This window comes from Bufo bufo, chromosome 10 (genome assembly GCF_905171765.1).
Source record: "Bufo bufo chromosome 10, aBufBuf1.1, whole genome shotgun sequence".
NCBI classification, from domain to species: Eukaryota; Metazoa; Chordata; class Amphibia; order Anura; family Bufonidae; genus Bufo; species Bufo bufo.
The window spans coordinates 61,687,880-61,703,809 of NC_053398.1; the positions used below are offsets into that span (position 1 = coordinate 61,687,880).

Below are 15,930 nucleotides of genomic sequence, written 5' to 3' on the forward strand. Positions count from 1 at the left end.
ATTCACTGATGCTGCTCAGCTGAAAATTAATTTCCAGAGCATCTCCTGTTAGTTTTCAGTAAAAAACAAATGCACCACAGACACCACATGAATGTCATCCGTGTAGTGTCCGTGATTTTCACAGACCATAGACTTCAATGGGTGTGTCTGCATCTCTCCGTGATTTTTTTTTACTGACCCATGGTAAAAAAATACTGATGTGTGAACAGACACATCCAAATCAATGGGCACGTGTTCTGTCCGCAGAAAATGTGGACAGCATGCATCAGTGAAAAACGGAAAAATTTACGAGGCCTTAGGCCTCATGCACACGACTGTAAGTATTTTGCAGTCCGCAAAAAATACGGATGACGTCCATGTGCATTCCGTATTTTGCGGGACAGAACAGCTGGCCCCATAATAGAACACTACTATACTTGTCCGTATTGCGGACAATAATAGGAGATGTTCTATTTTTTTGATGAACGGACATACAGAAACGAAATGCACATGGAGTAACTTCCGTTTTTTTGCGGACCCATTGGAAAAAAAAAGCGGAACGGACACGGAAAGAAAATATGTTCATCTGCATAAGCCCTTAGACCGAGTTCACACTTCACACATCAGTTAGGCCTCTTGCCCACGAACGTAAGGGCACTGACCGTGGGGCAGCCACATGCGGATTGCTGGCCCATTCACTTGAATGGGGTCCGCGATCCGTCCGTTCTGCAAAAAGATAGAACTCCGTAGTGCTTCCGTGGGTTTCCGTTCCACACCGCATCTCCGGATTTGTGGACCCATTCAAGTGAATGGGTCCGCATCCGTGATGCGGAATGCACACGGCCGGCGCCCCGTGTATTGCGGACCACTGTATGATGCAGGTCAAAAACACAGAACAGGAGGAAATCTTTCCCTTAGGCCTCATACACACGAACGTATTTTCTTTCTATGTCCATTCCGCTTTTTTTGTGGACCGTATGCGGAACTATTCGTTTCAATGGGACTGCCCAAAAAAACGGAAGGTACTCCGTGTGCATTCCGTTTTCGTATGTCCATATTTCCGTTCCGCCAAAAAATAAAACATGTCCTATTATTGTCCGCATTACGGACAAGGATAGTAATGTTCTATTAGGGACCAGTACACGGACGTCATACGGAATGCACACGGACGTCATTTGTAATTTTTGCGGATCCTTTTTTGCAGACCGCAAAACACATTCGGTCGTGTGCATGAGGCCTTATACTTTATCTCTGAGTAGGCTTCACTACTGGTTTTCGCTTACAATAAGGGCTTGTGTTTTGCGGTCCATTTTTCATGGATCCGTTGTTCCGTTTTTTGTATCCATAGTGTTTCCGTTCCGTATTTCCGCAAAAAATCTCTGTATGGTTTCCGGATGCGATCCATTTTTTGTGGATTGCAAACGGAAACAGAAAATTTATAATCATTACTGTAATGTACAGTCGTGGCCAAAAGTTTTGAGAATTACATAAATATTGGAAATTGGAAAAGTTGCAGTTTAAGTTTTTATAATAGCAATTTGCATATACTCCAGAGTGTTATGAAGAGTGATCAGATGAATTGCATAGTCCTTCTTTGCCATGAAAATTAACTTAATCGCAAAAAAAACTTTTCACTGCATTTCATTGCTGTCATTAAAGGACCTGCTGAGATCATTTCAGTAATCGTCTTGTTAACTCAGGTGAGAATGTTGACGAGCACAAGGCTGGAGATCATTATGTCAGGCTGATTGGGTTAAAATGGCAGACTTGACATGTTAAAAGGAGGGTGATGCTTGAAATCATTGTTCTTCCATTGTTAACCATGGTGACCTGCAAAGAAACGCGTGCAGCCATCATTGCGTTGCATAAAAATGGCTTCACAGGCAAGGATATTGTGGCTACTAAGATTGCACCTCAATCAACAATTTATAGGATCATCAAGAACTTCAAGGAAAGAGGTTCAATTCTTGTTAAGAAGGCTTCAGGGCGTCCAAGAAAGTCCAGCAAGCGCCAGGATCGTCTCCTAAAGAGGATTCAGCTGCGGGATCGGAGTGCCACCAGTGCAGAGCTTGCTCAGGAATGGCAGCAGGCAGGTGTGAGCGCATCTGCACGCACAGTGATGCGAAGACTTTTGGAAGATGGCCTGGTGTCAAGAAGGGCAGCAAAGAAGCCACTTCTCTCCCAAAAAAACATCAGGGACAGATTGATCTTCTGCAGAAAGTATGGTGAATGGACTGCTGAGGACTGGGGCAAAGTCATATTCTCTGATGAAGCCTCTTTTCGATTGTTTGGGGCATCTGGAAAAAGGCTTGTCCAGAGAAGAAAAGGTGAGCGCTACCATCAGTCCTGTGTCATGCCAACAGTAAAGCATCCTGAGACCATTCATGTGTGGGGTTGCTTCTCATCCAAGGGAGTGGGCTCACTCACAATTTTGCCCCAAAACACAGCAATGAATAAAGATTGGTACCAAAACACCCTCCAACAGCAACTTCTTCCAACAATCCAACAACAGTTTGGTGAAGAACAATGCATTTTCCAGCACGATGGAGCACCGTGCCATAAGGCAAAAGTGATAACTAAGTGGCTTGGGGACCAAAACGTTGACATTTTGGGTCCATGGCCTGGAAACTCCCCAGATCTTAATCCCATTGAGAACTTGTGGTCAATCCTCAAGAGTCGGGTGGACAAACAAAAACCCACTAATTCTGACAAACTCTAAGAAGTGATTATGAAAGAATGGGTTGCTATCAGTCAGGAATTGGCCCTGAAGTTGATTGAGAGCATGCCCAGTCGAATTGCAGAGGTCCTGAAAAAGAAGGGCCAACACTGAAAATACTGACTCTTTGCATAAATGTCATGTAATTGTCGATAAAAGCCTTTGAAACGTATGAAGTGCGTGTAATTATATTTCACTACATCACAGAAACAACTGAAACAAAGATCTAAAAGCAGTTTAGCAGCAAACTTTGTGAAAACGAATATTTGTGTCATTCTCAAAACTTTTGGCCACGACTGTACTGTAATGTTTGTGAACAGTGAACACATGGACAAAGTGGGCATGGATCCGCAAAATACGAATGACATACGGATGTGTTCTGTATGCATTACGTATTTTTTGTGGACCCATTGACTTGAATGGAGCCACGGAACGTGATTTGCGGACAATAATAGGACAAGACTCAAAATGTTGTGGAACGGAGATACGGAAACGGAATGCATACGGAGTACCTTCCGTTTTTTTTGCGGATCTATGAAACAAATGGTTCCGTATATGGTCCGCAAAAAAAACGGAACGGAAAAAATATACGGTCGTGTGAATGAGCCCTAACTGATGGAAATAACTGAAGTGTGAACTCAGCCTTAGCTTTGTATTATGGCTACTGCTCTCAGACGCCGTTTAACTGAACATGGAACCTATGGTAATCTGGTATCTGGGTATCTATAATACAGACGGTATTTTCTGCTGGTCATTAAAGGGGCAGACAACAAGACACAAAAAGCGGAATATTTCTTTATCTGATGAGAGATTAAACGTTCAAATGATAATCAGCAGCAGCTAGCGCTTATATTACACCTGCAATCGTTTAGCTCATGGCTAACAATGACTCTGTAGGGGGACAAGCGATGGCGTACTGAGGAGGAGATCGCTACATGTAATAGCAGCAGTCTCCTCCACTAGCGAGCAGGCAGTTGCCGGGATGGAAAGTTTCTCTCCTCACAATCGCTGGCTTCATCTGCTGGTGAAATATAAGCTCAATAAAACTTTGCAAATCCTTTACAATTTGTCACAAGTTCATATAGATTTATCTGAAACCAGTATTTGCAATGTATTCTGTCTGATTGCTCAGGGGGACATTTATGAAACTGTCTAATAGAAAAACTGCCTTTGTTTCTTTAGTTACCAGTAGTTACTTTAGGTTCAGAAATCTGAAAGGTCCCCATTTCCTAGAAGTGTGTGGTCTTGTGTGCTGGTGGTATACTTATCTATGGAATGTGGAGAAAGCTCACTTTTCCGAGATCTCTCAACCTGCAACTGGTCTCTGCTGACAACCAGCGAAACTTGATTGTTCAGCCTTGAAATAAAGAAGGTTTACAGTACACACTGCAGTCTACGGCAATAAGAAACACAGGACGGAAACTGCCCCTAGTGAGTGTCGGCCAGTGGTTACATCAATGTGAATACTGTGGCAGAGCAGACATGCTCAGGGCAAACTATATATTACTATATACTGGAGGAAAAATCCATTGGGACAGGCTTTCTTTACTTTCATAACTGCGTTTTTAAATCCGAGCCTGTCGGCGTTCACCGTATCCGGCATTGCCGTGCACCGCCGTATCACTATTGATTGTATTACTTCCAGTACTCACGTTACTGTATATTGCCGTGCTCAGTAGTTATGTAACAGCCTGAGGAAGGTGACGTACCATCGCCGAAACACGTAGCTGTTCTATTGTATTTTTTTAAATATATTTTTTCATAAATATTATTCTACTGGAATCCATTGGTGCAGTGAGGCTGCCTTGAGCAAATATTCTCCACATGAACCCAGTAATGTCACAATACAGGGATAATGCACATAGTGATGTCACAATACAGGGATAATGCACATAGTGATGTCACAATACAGGGATAATGCACACAGTGATGTCACAATACAGGGGTAATGCACACAGTGATGTCACAATACAGGGATAAGGCACACAGTGATGTCACAATACAGGGATAATGCACACAGTGATGTCACAATACAGGGATAATGCACACAGTGATGTCACAATACAGGGATAAGGCACACAGTGATGTCACAATACAGGGATAATGCACACAGTGATGTCACAATACAGGGATAATGCACACAGTGATGTCACAATACAGGGATAATGCACACAGTGATGTCACAATACAGGGATAATGCACACAGTGATGTCACAATACAGGGATAATGCACACAGTGATGTCACAATACAGGGATAATGCACACAGTGATGTCACAATACAGGGATAATGCACACAGTGATGTCACAATACAGGATAATGTACACAGTGATGTCACAATACAGGGATAATGCACACAGTGATGTCACAATACAGGATAATGTACACAGTGATGTCACAATACAGGGATAATGCACACAGTCATGTCACAATACAGGGATAATGCACACAGTGATGTCACAATACAGGGATAATGCACACAGTGATGTCACAATACAGGATAATGTACACAGTGATGTCACAATACAGGGATAATGCACACAGTGATGTCACAATACAGGATAATGCACACAGTGATGTCACAATACAGGGATAATGCACACAGTGATGTCACAATACAGGATAATGTACACAGTGATGTCACAATACAGGGATAATGAACACAGTGATGTCACAATACAGGGATATGCACACAGTGATGTCACAATACATGGATAATGCACACAGTAATGTCACAATACAGGGATAATGCACACAGTGATGTCACAGTACAGGGATAATGCACAGTGATGTCACAATTAGAGATGAGCGAATTTCATATTTTGAAATTCGTTCACACTTCGTTTGGTGGTGAACAGTGATGGCCAGTTCCGAGAACAGCCACCGGGGGCCTTCATCGGGCTGTTCTCGGAACTGCCTGCTCCTGCTGACTGTACTTGTTTTCAGACCAGCTCTTGCACAGGTAAGGGCTTACCAGTGCCTCGCCGGACTTGTGAAAAAAGATGGCAGCCCGCATATGTTCACGGGCGAACAATGCGAACTGGCCATCACTGGTGGTGAAAGGTGAATTGCGTTATGGATTCCGTTACCATAACACAATTCTATGACGGACTGCATAACGTAATGCCTTTAGTTTAGAGGCATTCCGTCATAATAGAAGTCTATGGGCTGCAAAACAGATCCGTCCCGTTTCCGTTATGCAGGGGTCCTCTCCGTATTAAAGGGGTATTCCCATCACAGACAATGGGGGTATATCGCTAGGATATGCCCCCATTGTCTGATAGGTGTGGGTCCCACCTCTAGGACCCGCACCTACAATGAGAACATAGCAGGGAAATGAACGGAGGGCGCACTGCGCAGACACCCTCCATTAATTTCTATGGGGCCGCCGAAAAATAGCCGAGCGCTGGCTCCGATATTTCCATCTGCCCCATAGAAATGAACGGGAGCAGGGGCCGCGCGTGCGTGGTGCACTCCCACTCCCAGCTTTCCCTGCTCCGTTCTCGTTGTAGGTGTGGGTCCAAGAGGTGAGACCCCACACCTATCAGACAATGGGGGCATATCCTAGCGATATGCCCCCATTGTCTGTGATGGGAATACCCCTTTAATATTTCTGTCTTGTACACTGGTGCCCAAAACTGCACACAATACCCATCTATGGTCAATTTTAGTGGTCCCCAACGACTGATCGCATACTGATACAGTGAGGAGACTTCATCTCTGCTCAGTGGACGTTGTCCTCACCTTGGCTGAAAAGCAGTCCACAAAAAATGGACGACATCACAGTTAGGGTGAAGACAACATCCACTGACCATAGATCAAGTCTCCTCCTCCGTGTGCTTGTAGGAAACCGGTGTAGGCATACCCTTACAGTGCAACCTTAAAGGGGGTAGTTCAATCTCCTTACAACTATTGTCTTAAAGGGAACCTGTCATCAACTTTATGCTGACCTCGGCAGCATAAAATAGTGACAGAAATGCTGATCTCAGCGGTGTGTCTCTCATGAGCTAAAAGTAAGTGGTTGCCGAGAACCAGCATCATAATCATTGCAGCACAGGCCTTGAGAAGAGTCAAATCTACCTGAGAAGAGTCCTGGTTATTCCTAATCTCCTGCTCTCTCCCCCATCTGCTGATGGTTGGCAGTTCTCTCCTAGAGAGAAAGGAGACAACTAGGTAGAAGACGGTCAGTCATCAGCAGGAGGGCAGGAGAGCAGGAATTCATGAATAACCAGGACTCTTCTCAGGTGGCCGGGACTCTTTTCCAGGTCCAGTCTGCAATGGTTGTGATGTTGGTTCTCTGCAACCACTTACTTTTAACGTACAAATCACAGACCGCTGAAATCAACTCACCAGTCTCTACTTTACTTTTCTGCCGTTAGTATGGGCAGCATAACGTTGATGACAGGTTCCCTTTAACAGCTATTGTCAGTAGCAGTACACGGCTTCATAAGATCTGAGCTCATGCCCGGCCATTTGATTTAGATGTGATATAACAGTGGCCCTCCTCCTGTATACTGCTAATGGATATTTACATACACGCCGCTGCCTATACCATGCTATACTACACGACCCAGTGCCACCCATCGCCCCAGTCCCTAGGAAAATTGTCTTGCATGAAAGTGTTCCATGGAGCAAAAATGGTTAGGGACCACTGGTCGACATGGTGTAATCCAGCTCTGTACAGCTTAAAGGCCCCATTGCAAACATTGATGTTGGGCCCCTTTTACACTGTGTTCGGTCAGGGATTTCCATCAGTGGTTGTGAGCCAAAACCAGGTGCGCCTCTCTACACAGAACAGGAGCAGACCTTTAGGCCTCATGCACATGGCCATATCAATTTTTGAGGTCTGCAAAACACAGATACCGGCCATGGACATTCCGCATTTCCCTTCCACAGGTCCCGCAGTATGTTTCAAATACCCATTCTTGTCTGCAAAACGGACAAGGATAGGACATGTCCTATTTTTTTGCGGTGTGCTGTCAGCATCTTTTGCGACCCCATTGAAATGAATAGGTAATCTCTTTCAGATTGGTTGCGGACTGAAACTACAGCCGTGTGCACGAGGCTGTATTACTTTATAGCTTCCACTCCTGATTTTGGCTCACAATCACTGATGGAAATCACTGATCAAACACTGATGTGTGAATATGCCTATAGGTCCGATCCATTGTGCAAATTGCAGATCCACAATATATAGATGCAGTCTGTGTTGCATCCTCATTTTTTGCGGACCCATTGGCTTCAGAGGGTCCACGGTCTGCACTTTCCTGACAAGTATAGGACATGTTCTGTTTGCAGAAAGGACATACGGATGCAGAAACCCCCGGATCATACATGTGCTTTCCATATCTGTACGTCAGTTACTCAAAAAAGATAGACCACTGTATGTCAGCAAAATGCCGACCACAGACCTATTGAAAACAATGGGCCGGCATCGGCATTCATATTTTGTGGATCTGTGATGTGCGGACCACACAATGAATATGGTCGTGTGCATAGGGCCTACTCATCATCTGTTAGTAATGGTGACAATAATCTGCACCAGGGTGTAGCTGTATCTGACATACACGTTCATTCTCTGATGACTGTAAGGCCTCATGCACACGAACCGCCATCCGGGCCTGTGCTGCGGTCCTCAATGCACGGGCACTGACCGTAGGGCTGCCGCATGCGGATCGTGGACCCATCCACTTGAATGGGGTCTGCAATCCGCACAGCAAAAAAGTAGTGCATGCACTACCTTTTTGCGGTGCGGAGGCACGGACAAAAACCACACAGAAGCACCCTTCCAGATTGCGGACCCGTTCAAGTGAATGGGTCAGCATCCGTATTGCGGGGTGCACACGGCCAGTGCCCATGTATTGCGGACCGCAATGGCCGGGTGCATGAGGCCTAAGAATGGGGCTACACAGCAATCCCGGGTGCGACAGACGTCACGTGACCAAGTATCGCAGTGCACCCATAGAAATAAATGGGGTCGCAGTGCAACTCGCAAGTTTGAAGCAACTGCAGAATCTAAGAGAAATCTGCAAGGTTGGATTTTTTGTGATTCTGGGGTCGTGGGTGATGCAAGCCATTCATTTCTATGACTGCACCAATCACTATATCGCCCCCAGCCGCAGTCAGGCTGAGGCTACACACTGCAGGTCTGCTCTGGTACATTCACAATGCGATGCATACTGTAAACTGCAAAATCCGAGGTGAAAATCCATGACAAGCGCAGCAGAGCACCACACACAGCGGATTGTAAAACACACAGCCGCTGAGTCACAATGGGGCCGATAACTGGCGGGTGAGAAATGGGAAGGGGCCCCAGTAATGTGGGAATGGCGGCCACACTGAAGAACTCCGTGGGCATTCAGTGGACACCAGGCTGAACTCCGTGGGCATTCAGTGGACACCAGGCTGAACTCCGTGGGCATTCAGTGGACACCAGGCTGAACTCCGTGGGCATTCAGTGGACACCAGGCTGAACTCCGTGGGCATTCAGTGGACACCAGGCTGAACTCCGTGGGCATTCAGTGGACACCAGGCTGAACTCCATGGGCATTCAGTAGACGCCAGGCTGAACTCCTTGGGCATTCAGTAGACGCCAGACTGAACTCCGTGGGCATTCAGTAGACGCCAGACTGAACTCCATGGGCATTCAGTAGACGCCAGGCTGAACTCCTTGGGCATTCAGTAGACGCCAGACTGAACTCCGTGGGCATTCAGTAGACGCCAGGCTGAACTCCGTGGGCATTCAGTGGACGCCAGGCTGAACTCCGTGGGCATTCAGTGGACGCCAGGCTGAACTCCGTGGGCATTCAGTGGACACCAGGCTGAACTCCGTGGGCATTCAGTAGACGCCAGGCTGAACTCCGTGGGCATTCAGTAGATGCCAGTCTGAACTCCGTGGGCATTCAGTGGACACCAGGCTGAACTCCATGGGCATTCAGTAGACGCCAGGCTGAACTCCGTGGGCATTCAGTAGATGCCAGGCTGAACTCCGTGGGCATTCAGTGGACACCAGGCTGAACTCCATGGGCATTCAGTAGACGCCAGGCTAAACTCCGTGGGCATTCAGTAGACGCCAGGCTGAACTCCGTGGGCATTCAGTGGACACCAGGCTGAACTCCATGGGCATTCAGTAGACGCCAGGCTAAACTCCGTGGGCATTCAGTAGACGCCAGGCTGAACTCCGTGGGCATTCAGTGGACACCAGGCTGATTCTGTCAGGAGACTGAACTCCATGGGCATTGAGTAGACGCCAGGCTGCTGCTGCTGTCAGGAGGCTCTCCTCATGGTGGGAGAGGAGGGGGTCCTCCAGCAGAGGTCATGTGAAGGACATGGTACTTGTGTCTGCCGCACATAATCCACACGCCCGTCTGACAGAGCGGATCAGCTGCTGAAGGTCACAGACGGCCGTGTGACCACATTGAGGCACAGGAGGAGTCACAGGAGCCGCAGCATTCACTTCACTGCCTCAAGGTCGCACCAAGGTCGTTCTAACGGGGCTCAGGCAGACACACAGTAACGCAAGGTGCAGCACCGTGTGCATTCAGCCTTCATCCTGCATGCTCCCGTTCTCAGGCATTAGTACATATGACAAGCCTCAGCAATTACTGTTATCCCATTCTAGCCCTGGCTAAATGAGCCCCTCATAGAATATGCGATGAAGCCGGCGGCGCACAGGACGAGGCGCCAATGCCGGCCGCTTCCTAGACCAAGCAGTGCGGCTGCGGAACACGCGAGGCCCCGCCCCTTCCCTGCTGGTCACGGGCGGGGGGAGGAGCCGGTGTAGGAAGTGTGTCTGTGTGTGAGTGTGTGACACGGAGTGTGAGTGTGTGTAGGAGCAGCCGTGTCCTCTGCCGTGTCCTCCACAACTGAGTGTACGTCCAGGAGAGCAGCCCGTGTACACATGTACGGGAAGAGCCCGGGGTCACCAGCAGCGCGATGACAACAGGAGCCTGACGGGAGGTACAGCAGTCTATGTGGAGGGAGGCCGTACACGGCTTGTATACGGATTGCAGGCATCCGTCCTCCGTGCAGTTTTATTCTGAGGTCCTGACAAACTTTTTTTTTAGGGAGGTTTTGTCACCTAAAATAATTTGGAAGTTGTGCAGATGTCGCACACGTGAACGCAGCAGATATTTGCTGCTGTACAGACTGAGACGTTTCCAGACATGTGCCGCAAGTCTGTGTCACAGAGGGGAACTGTAGAGATAACGCATGTATCATGTGTGAACGTCTCTGTATAATGGGAGGGAGGGGCGATTGTGAGATATATGTGCACACAGAGGATAGTATGTGTGATAACTGTATATAGTGTGTGTGATAACTATATAATATGTGTGATAACTGTATATAGTGTGTGTGATAACTATATAATATGTGTGATAACTGTATATAGTGTGTGTGATAACTATATAATATGTGTGATAACTGTATATAGTGTGTGTGTGTGATATACTGTATATAGTGTGTGTGATTATATATAATGTGTGATTGATTATCTACACTGTGTATAGTATGTGTGATTACTGTATATAGTGTATGTGATAACTGTATATAGTGTGTGTGATTACTGTATATAGTGTGTGTGATTACTGTATATAGTGTGTGTGTGTGATTACTGTATATAGTGTGTGTGATTACTGTATATAGTGTGTGTGATTACTGTATATAGTGTGTGTGATTACTGTATATAGTGTGTGTGATTACTGTGTATAGTGTGTGTGATAACTGTATATAGTGTGTGATAACTGTATATAGTGTGTGTGATAACTGTGTATAGTGTGTGTGATAACTGTGTATAGTGTGTGTGATAACTGTATATAGTGTGTGATAACTGTATATAGTGTGTGATAACTGTATATAGTGTGTGTGATAACTGTATATAGTGTGTGTGATAACTGTATATAGTGTGTGTGATTACTGTATATAGTGTGTGTGATTACTGTATATAGTGTGTGTGTGATAACTGTATATAGTGTGTGTGATAACTGTATATAGTATGTGTGATAACTGTATATAGTGTGTGTGATTACTGTATATAGTGTGTGTGATTACTGTATATAGTGTGTGTGATAACTGTATATAGTGTGTGTGATAACTGTATATAGTGTGTGTGATAACTGTATATAGTGTGTGTGATAACTGTATATAGTGTGTGTGTGATAACTGTATATAGTGTGTGTGTGTGTGTGATATACTGTATATAGTGTGTGTGATAACTGTATATAGTGTGTGTGATTACTGTATATAGTGTGTGTGATTACTGTATATAGTGTGTGTGATTACTGTATATAGTGTGTGTGATTACTGTATATAGTGTGTGTGATTACTGTATATAGTGTGTGTGATAACTGTGTATAGTGTGTGTGATAACTGTGTATAGTGTGTGTGATAACTGTATATAGTGTGTGATAACTGTATATAGTGTGTGATAACTGTATATAGTGTGTGTGATAACTGTATATAGTGTGTGTGATTACTGTATATAGTGTGTGTGATTACTGTATATAGTGTGTGTGATTACTGTATATAGTGTGTGTGATTACTGTATATAGTGTGTGTGATTACTGTATATAGTGTGTGTGATTACTGTATATAGTGTGTGTGTGATTACTGTATATAGTGTGTGTGTGATTACTGTATATAGTGTGTGTGTGATTACTGTATATAGTGTGTGTGTGATAACTGTATATAGTGTGTGTGATAACTGTATATAGTGTGTGTGATATACTGTATATAGTGTGTGTGATTATAATGTGTGATTGATTATCTACACTGTGTATAGTATGTGTGATTACTGTATATAGTGTGTGTGATTACTGTATATAGTGTGTGTGATTACTGTATATAGTGTGTGTAATAAATGTATATAGTGTGTGTGTGATAACTGTATATAGTGTGTGTGTGATAACTGTATATAGTGTGTGTGTGATAACTGTATATAGTATGTGTGATTACTGTATATAGTGTGTGTGATAACTGTATATAGTGTGTGTGATAACTGTATATAGTGTGTGTGATAACTGTATATAGTGTGTGTGTGATTACTGTATATAGTGTGTGTGATAACTGTATATAGTGTGTGTGATAACTGTATATAGTGTGTGTGTGATTACTGTATATAGTGTGTGTGATAACTGTATATAGTGTGTGTGATAACTGTATATAGTGTGTGTGTGTGATAACTGTATATAGTGTGTGTGTGATTACTGTATATAGTGTGTGTGATAACTGTATATAGTGTGTGTGATAACTGTATATAGTGTGTGTGATTATATATAATGTGTGATTGATTATCTACACTGTGTATAGTATGTGTGATTACTGTATATAGTGTGTGTGATTACTGTATATAGTGTGTGTGATTACTGTATATAGTGTGTGTGTGTGTGATAACTGTATATAGTGTGTGTGTGTGTGATATATAATGTGTGATTGATTATCTACACTGTGTATAGTATGTGTGATTACCTGTATAGTATGTGATTACCTGTGTATAGTATGTGTGATTACCTGTTGGGTATCTGGGTGCAGGCCCTCTCACTATGTGTACGTATGGGCGGTATGTAGCAGGTGATTGTAGCTGTGTTGTGCTCTTGTGCGGTTCTCTAGTGTGTGTGGTATTACCTGTATAGTATGTGATTACCTGTGTATAGTATGTGTGATTACCTGTGTATAGTATGTGTGATTACCTGTTGGGTATCTGGGTGCAGGCCCTCTCACTATGTGTACGTATGGACGGTATATAGCAGGTGATTGTAGCTGTGTTGTGCTCTTGTGCGGTGCTCTAGTCTGTGTGATTACCTGTGTATAGTATGTGTGATTACCTGTGTATAGTATGTGTGATTACCTGTGTATAGTATGTGTGATTACCTGTACAGTATGTTGGGTATCTGGGTGTACGTATGGACGGTATATGGCAGGTGATTGTAGCTGTGTTGTGCTCTTGTGCGGTGACTTTGAGGCAAGGTCATTGGGCTCCCGGAGCGCTGGGTCAGTGTACGTGGCTGCAGCATAGGACTCTGCTCAGACGCCAGCCCTTCTGTGGGGGGCGATATTATTTCGGAGGTCTGGCTGCAATTCTTGTCTTTATATATAATCCTATCTGAGATATTTGATTGCAGTTTAGACGCTTTGGTCTGCAGGGTGTTCGAAAGCGTTAACCTCTAAAATCCCAAATCCCAGTGGATACAAATCCTTGTCTGTCAAGCTGTTAAATGTATTCAGTTTTTAACTATTTGTGTAGCTGGGAAAGCTGGGGGACTACTGCCATTGAAGCTCCCATCCAGGTTGTTACTAAGGAATCTGCTTCTGCCGTGATACGTTCACCTCACCTTCCGTACCCTTCAGGAGTCTGGGAAAGCTGGGTGGTCAGTCCTGTGGCTTCCCCAGGACCAGATATAGCAATGACAACTGAAGGACTGAGGACGGCCATGCACATGGCTATCTCTACCTCCACACACGTGCCTCCTTGGCTCGACCGAGCATGCATGTGTTCTGAATGGAAATCCAACTGCCGGATGTGAAGTGGTTTCCTGAAGATAAGTAGCGCAGTACATGTAAGGTGACGTAGGTGAGGATCTCGTCTGTAGTCACGCTCTGTGTTCTTCTATCCACAGATGTTACTCCTCTTATAACAGCCGTCAGCCAAGTCTACCCCGACCCGAGGACAGAGGGTGTCCGCCCCACAGCCGCGGCAGCATAGGGTCGCCTTCATGTGTATATCCTTGTGAGTGTGCCATGTTCTTTGTATTCCTCCTTTCTCGGTTTATAGACCCAGGAAGCATGCTCGGTGAGCCGCGGCATTGGAGAGATTAGGGGGAGGGGGCACAGGTCAAAGGTAAACTGACCAGTGGCTCACCTTCTGCTCTTCCTGTGCTGACATTTTATTGCTCTTTTTCTCTAGTTTTCATTTTCCCTACAGAAATAAAGCCACCTGTGGCTTCATTAGAACCTGTACTGTACTGCTCCCTTATATAGCGCTGACATATTCCGCAGCGCCTTACCATGAGGTGACAGTCCAGGTTCTCAGCCAGTCTCTCCTCTCCAGCCTTTCAACCTTTGTTTTCTGAAAGCCATTCCTGGCAATATACGTTTCTTGCTCGATTTATCTCCTGTAAACGCCGTCAACATAGTTGTGTTGCTACAACGGAGCTACAGTTCTTGTCCTTTACACCCTGAGGTTATTGCTAAACCAGTCTGTGTGTATGAGGCTTCACCAGAGCAAAGGTCACCTACCTCCTCTGGTTTTACTTTTCTGCAACTAGGACTTGACTTGTACGAGATGATCTCAGGGTAGCTTCTTTTTATTGTGTGATTAGTTGAGGGCGCTTTGTCTCCAGTCATCGAAGGCTACTTTCACACTCGCGTTCTGTGCGGATCCGTCACGTTCAGATAGTACCTCAGTCTGCATCCGTTTAGAACGGATCCGTTTGTATTATCTGTAACATAGCCAAGACGGATCCATCTTGAACACTATTGAAAGTCAATGGAGGACGGATCCGTTTTCTATTGTGCCATAGAAAACGGATCCGTCCTCATTGACTTACATTGTGTGCCAGGACGGATCCGTCCCCATTGACTTACATTGTGTGCCAGGACGGATCCGTCCCCATTGACTTGCATTGTGTGCCAGGACGGATCCGTCCACATTGACTTACATTGTGTGCCAGGACGGATCCGTCCCCACTGACTTACATTGTGTGCCAGGACGGATCCGTCCCCATTGACTTACATTGTGTGCCAGGACGGATCCGTCCCCATTGACTTACATTGTGTGCCAGGACGGATCCGTCCCCATTGACTTACATTGTGTGCCAGGACGGATCCGTCCACATTGACTTACATTGTGTGCCAGGAGGGATCCGTCCCCATTGACTTACATTGTGTGCCAGGAGGGATCCTTCCCCATTGACTTACATTGTGTGCCAGGACGGATCCGTCCACATTGACTTACATTGTGTGCCAGGACGGATCCGTCCCCATTGACTTACATTGTGTGCCAGGACGGATCCGTCCCCATTGACTTACATTGTGTGCCAGGACGGATCCGTCCCCATTGACTTACATTGTGTGCCAGGACGGATCCGTCCCCATTGACTTACATTGTGTGCCAGGACGGATCCGTCCCCATTGACTTACATTGTGTGCCAGGACGGATCCGTCCCCATTGACTTACATTGAGTGCCAGGACGGATCCGTCCACATTGACTTACATTGTGTGCCAGGACGGATCCGTC

At 45.4% G+C, this 15,930-nt stretch overlaps 1 protein-coding gene across 3 annotated transcripts in view; it reads left to right on the plus strand.

The window, feature by feature from the left end:
* The first annotated feature begins 10,464 nt into the window (after window positions 1-10,464).
* ESRRA (estrogen related receptor alpha) overlaps window positions 10,465-15,930 on the plus strand; it is a 47,369-nt gene continuing 41,903 nt past the window's right edge. Inside the window, exons 1-2 of one of the 3 annotated variants that reach the window (XM_040410478.1) lie at window positions 10,465-10,651; window positions 14,309-14,420. In XM_040410478.1, coding sequence (XP_040266412.1) covers window positions 14,407-14,420 — 14 coding nt within the window. In that variant the 5' untranslated portion in view covers window positions 10,465-10,651; window positions 14,309-14,406. Of the gene's footprint in view, window positions 10,652-14,305; window positions 14,421-15,930 lie in introns of those variants that run through there. The other 2 variants (XM_040410481.1, XM_040410479.1) reach the window with 2 other exon arrangements.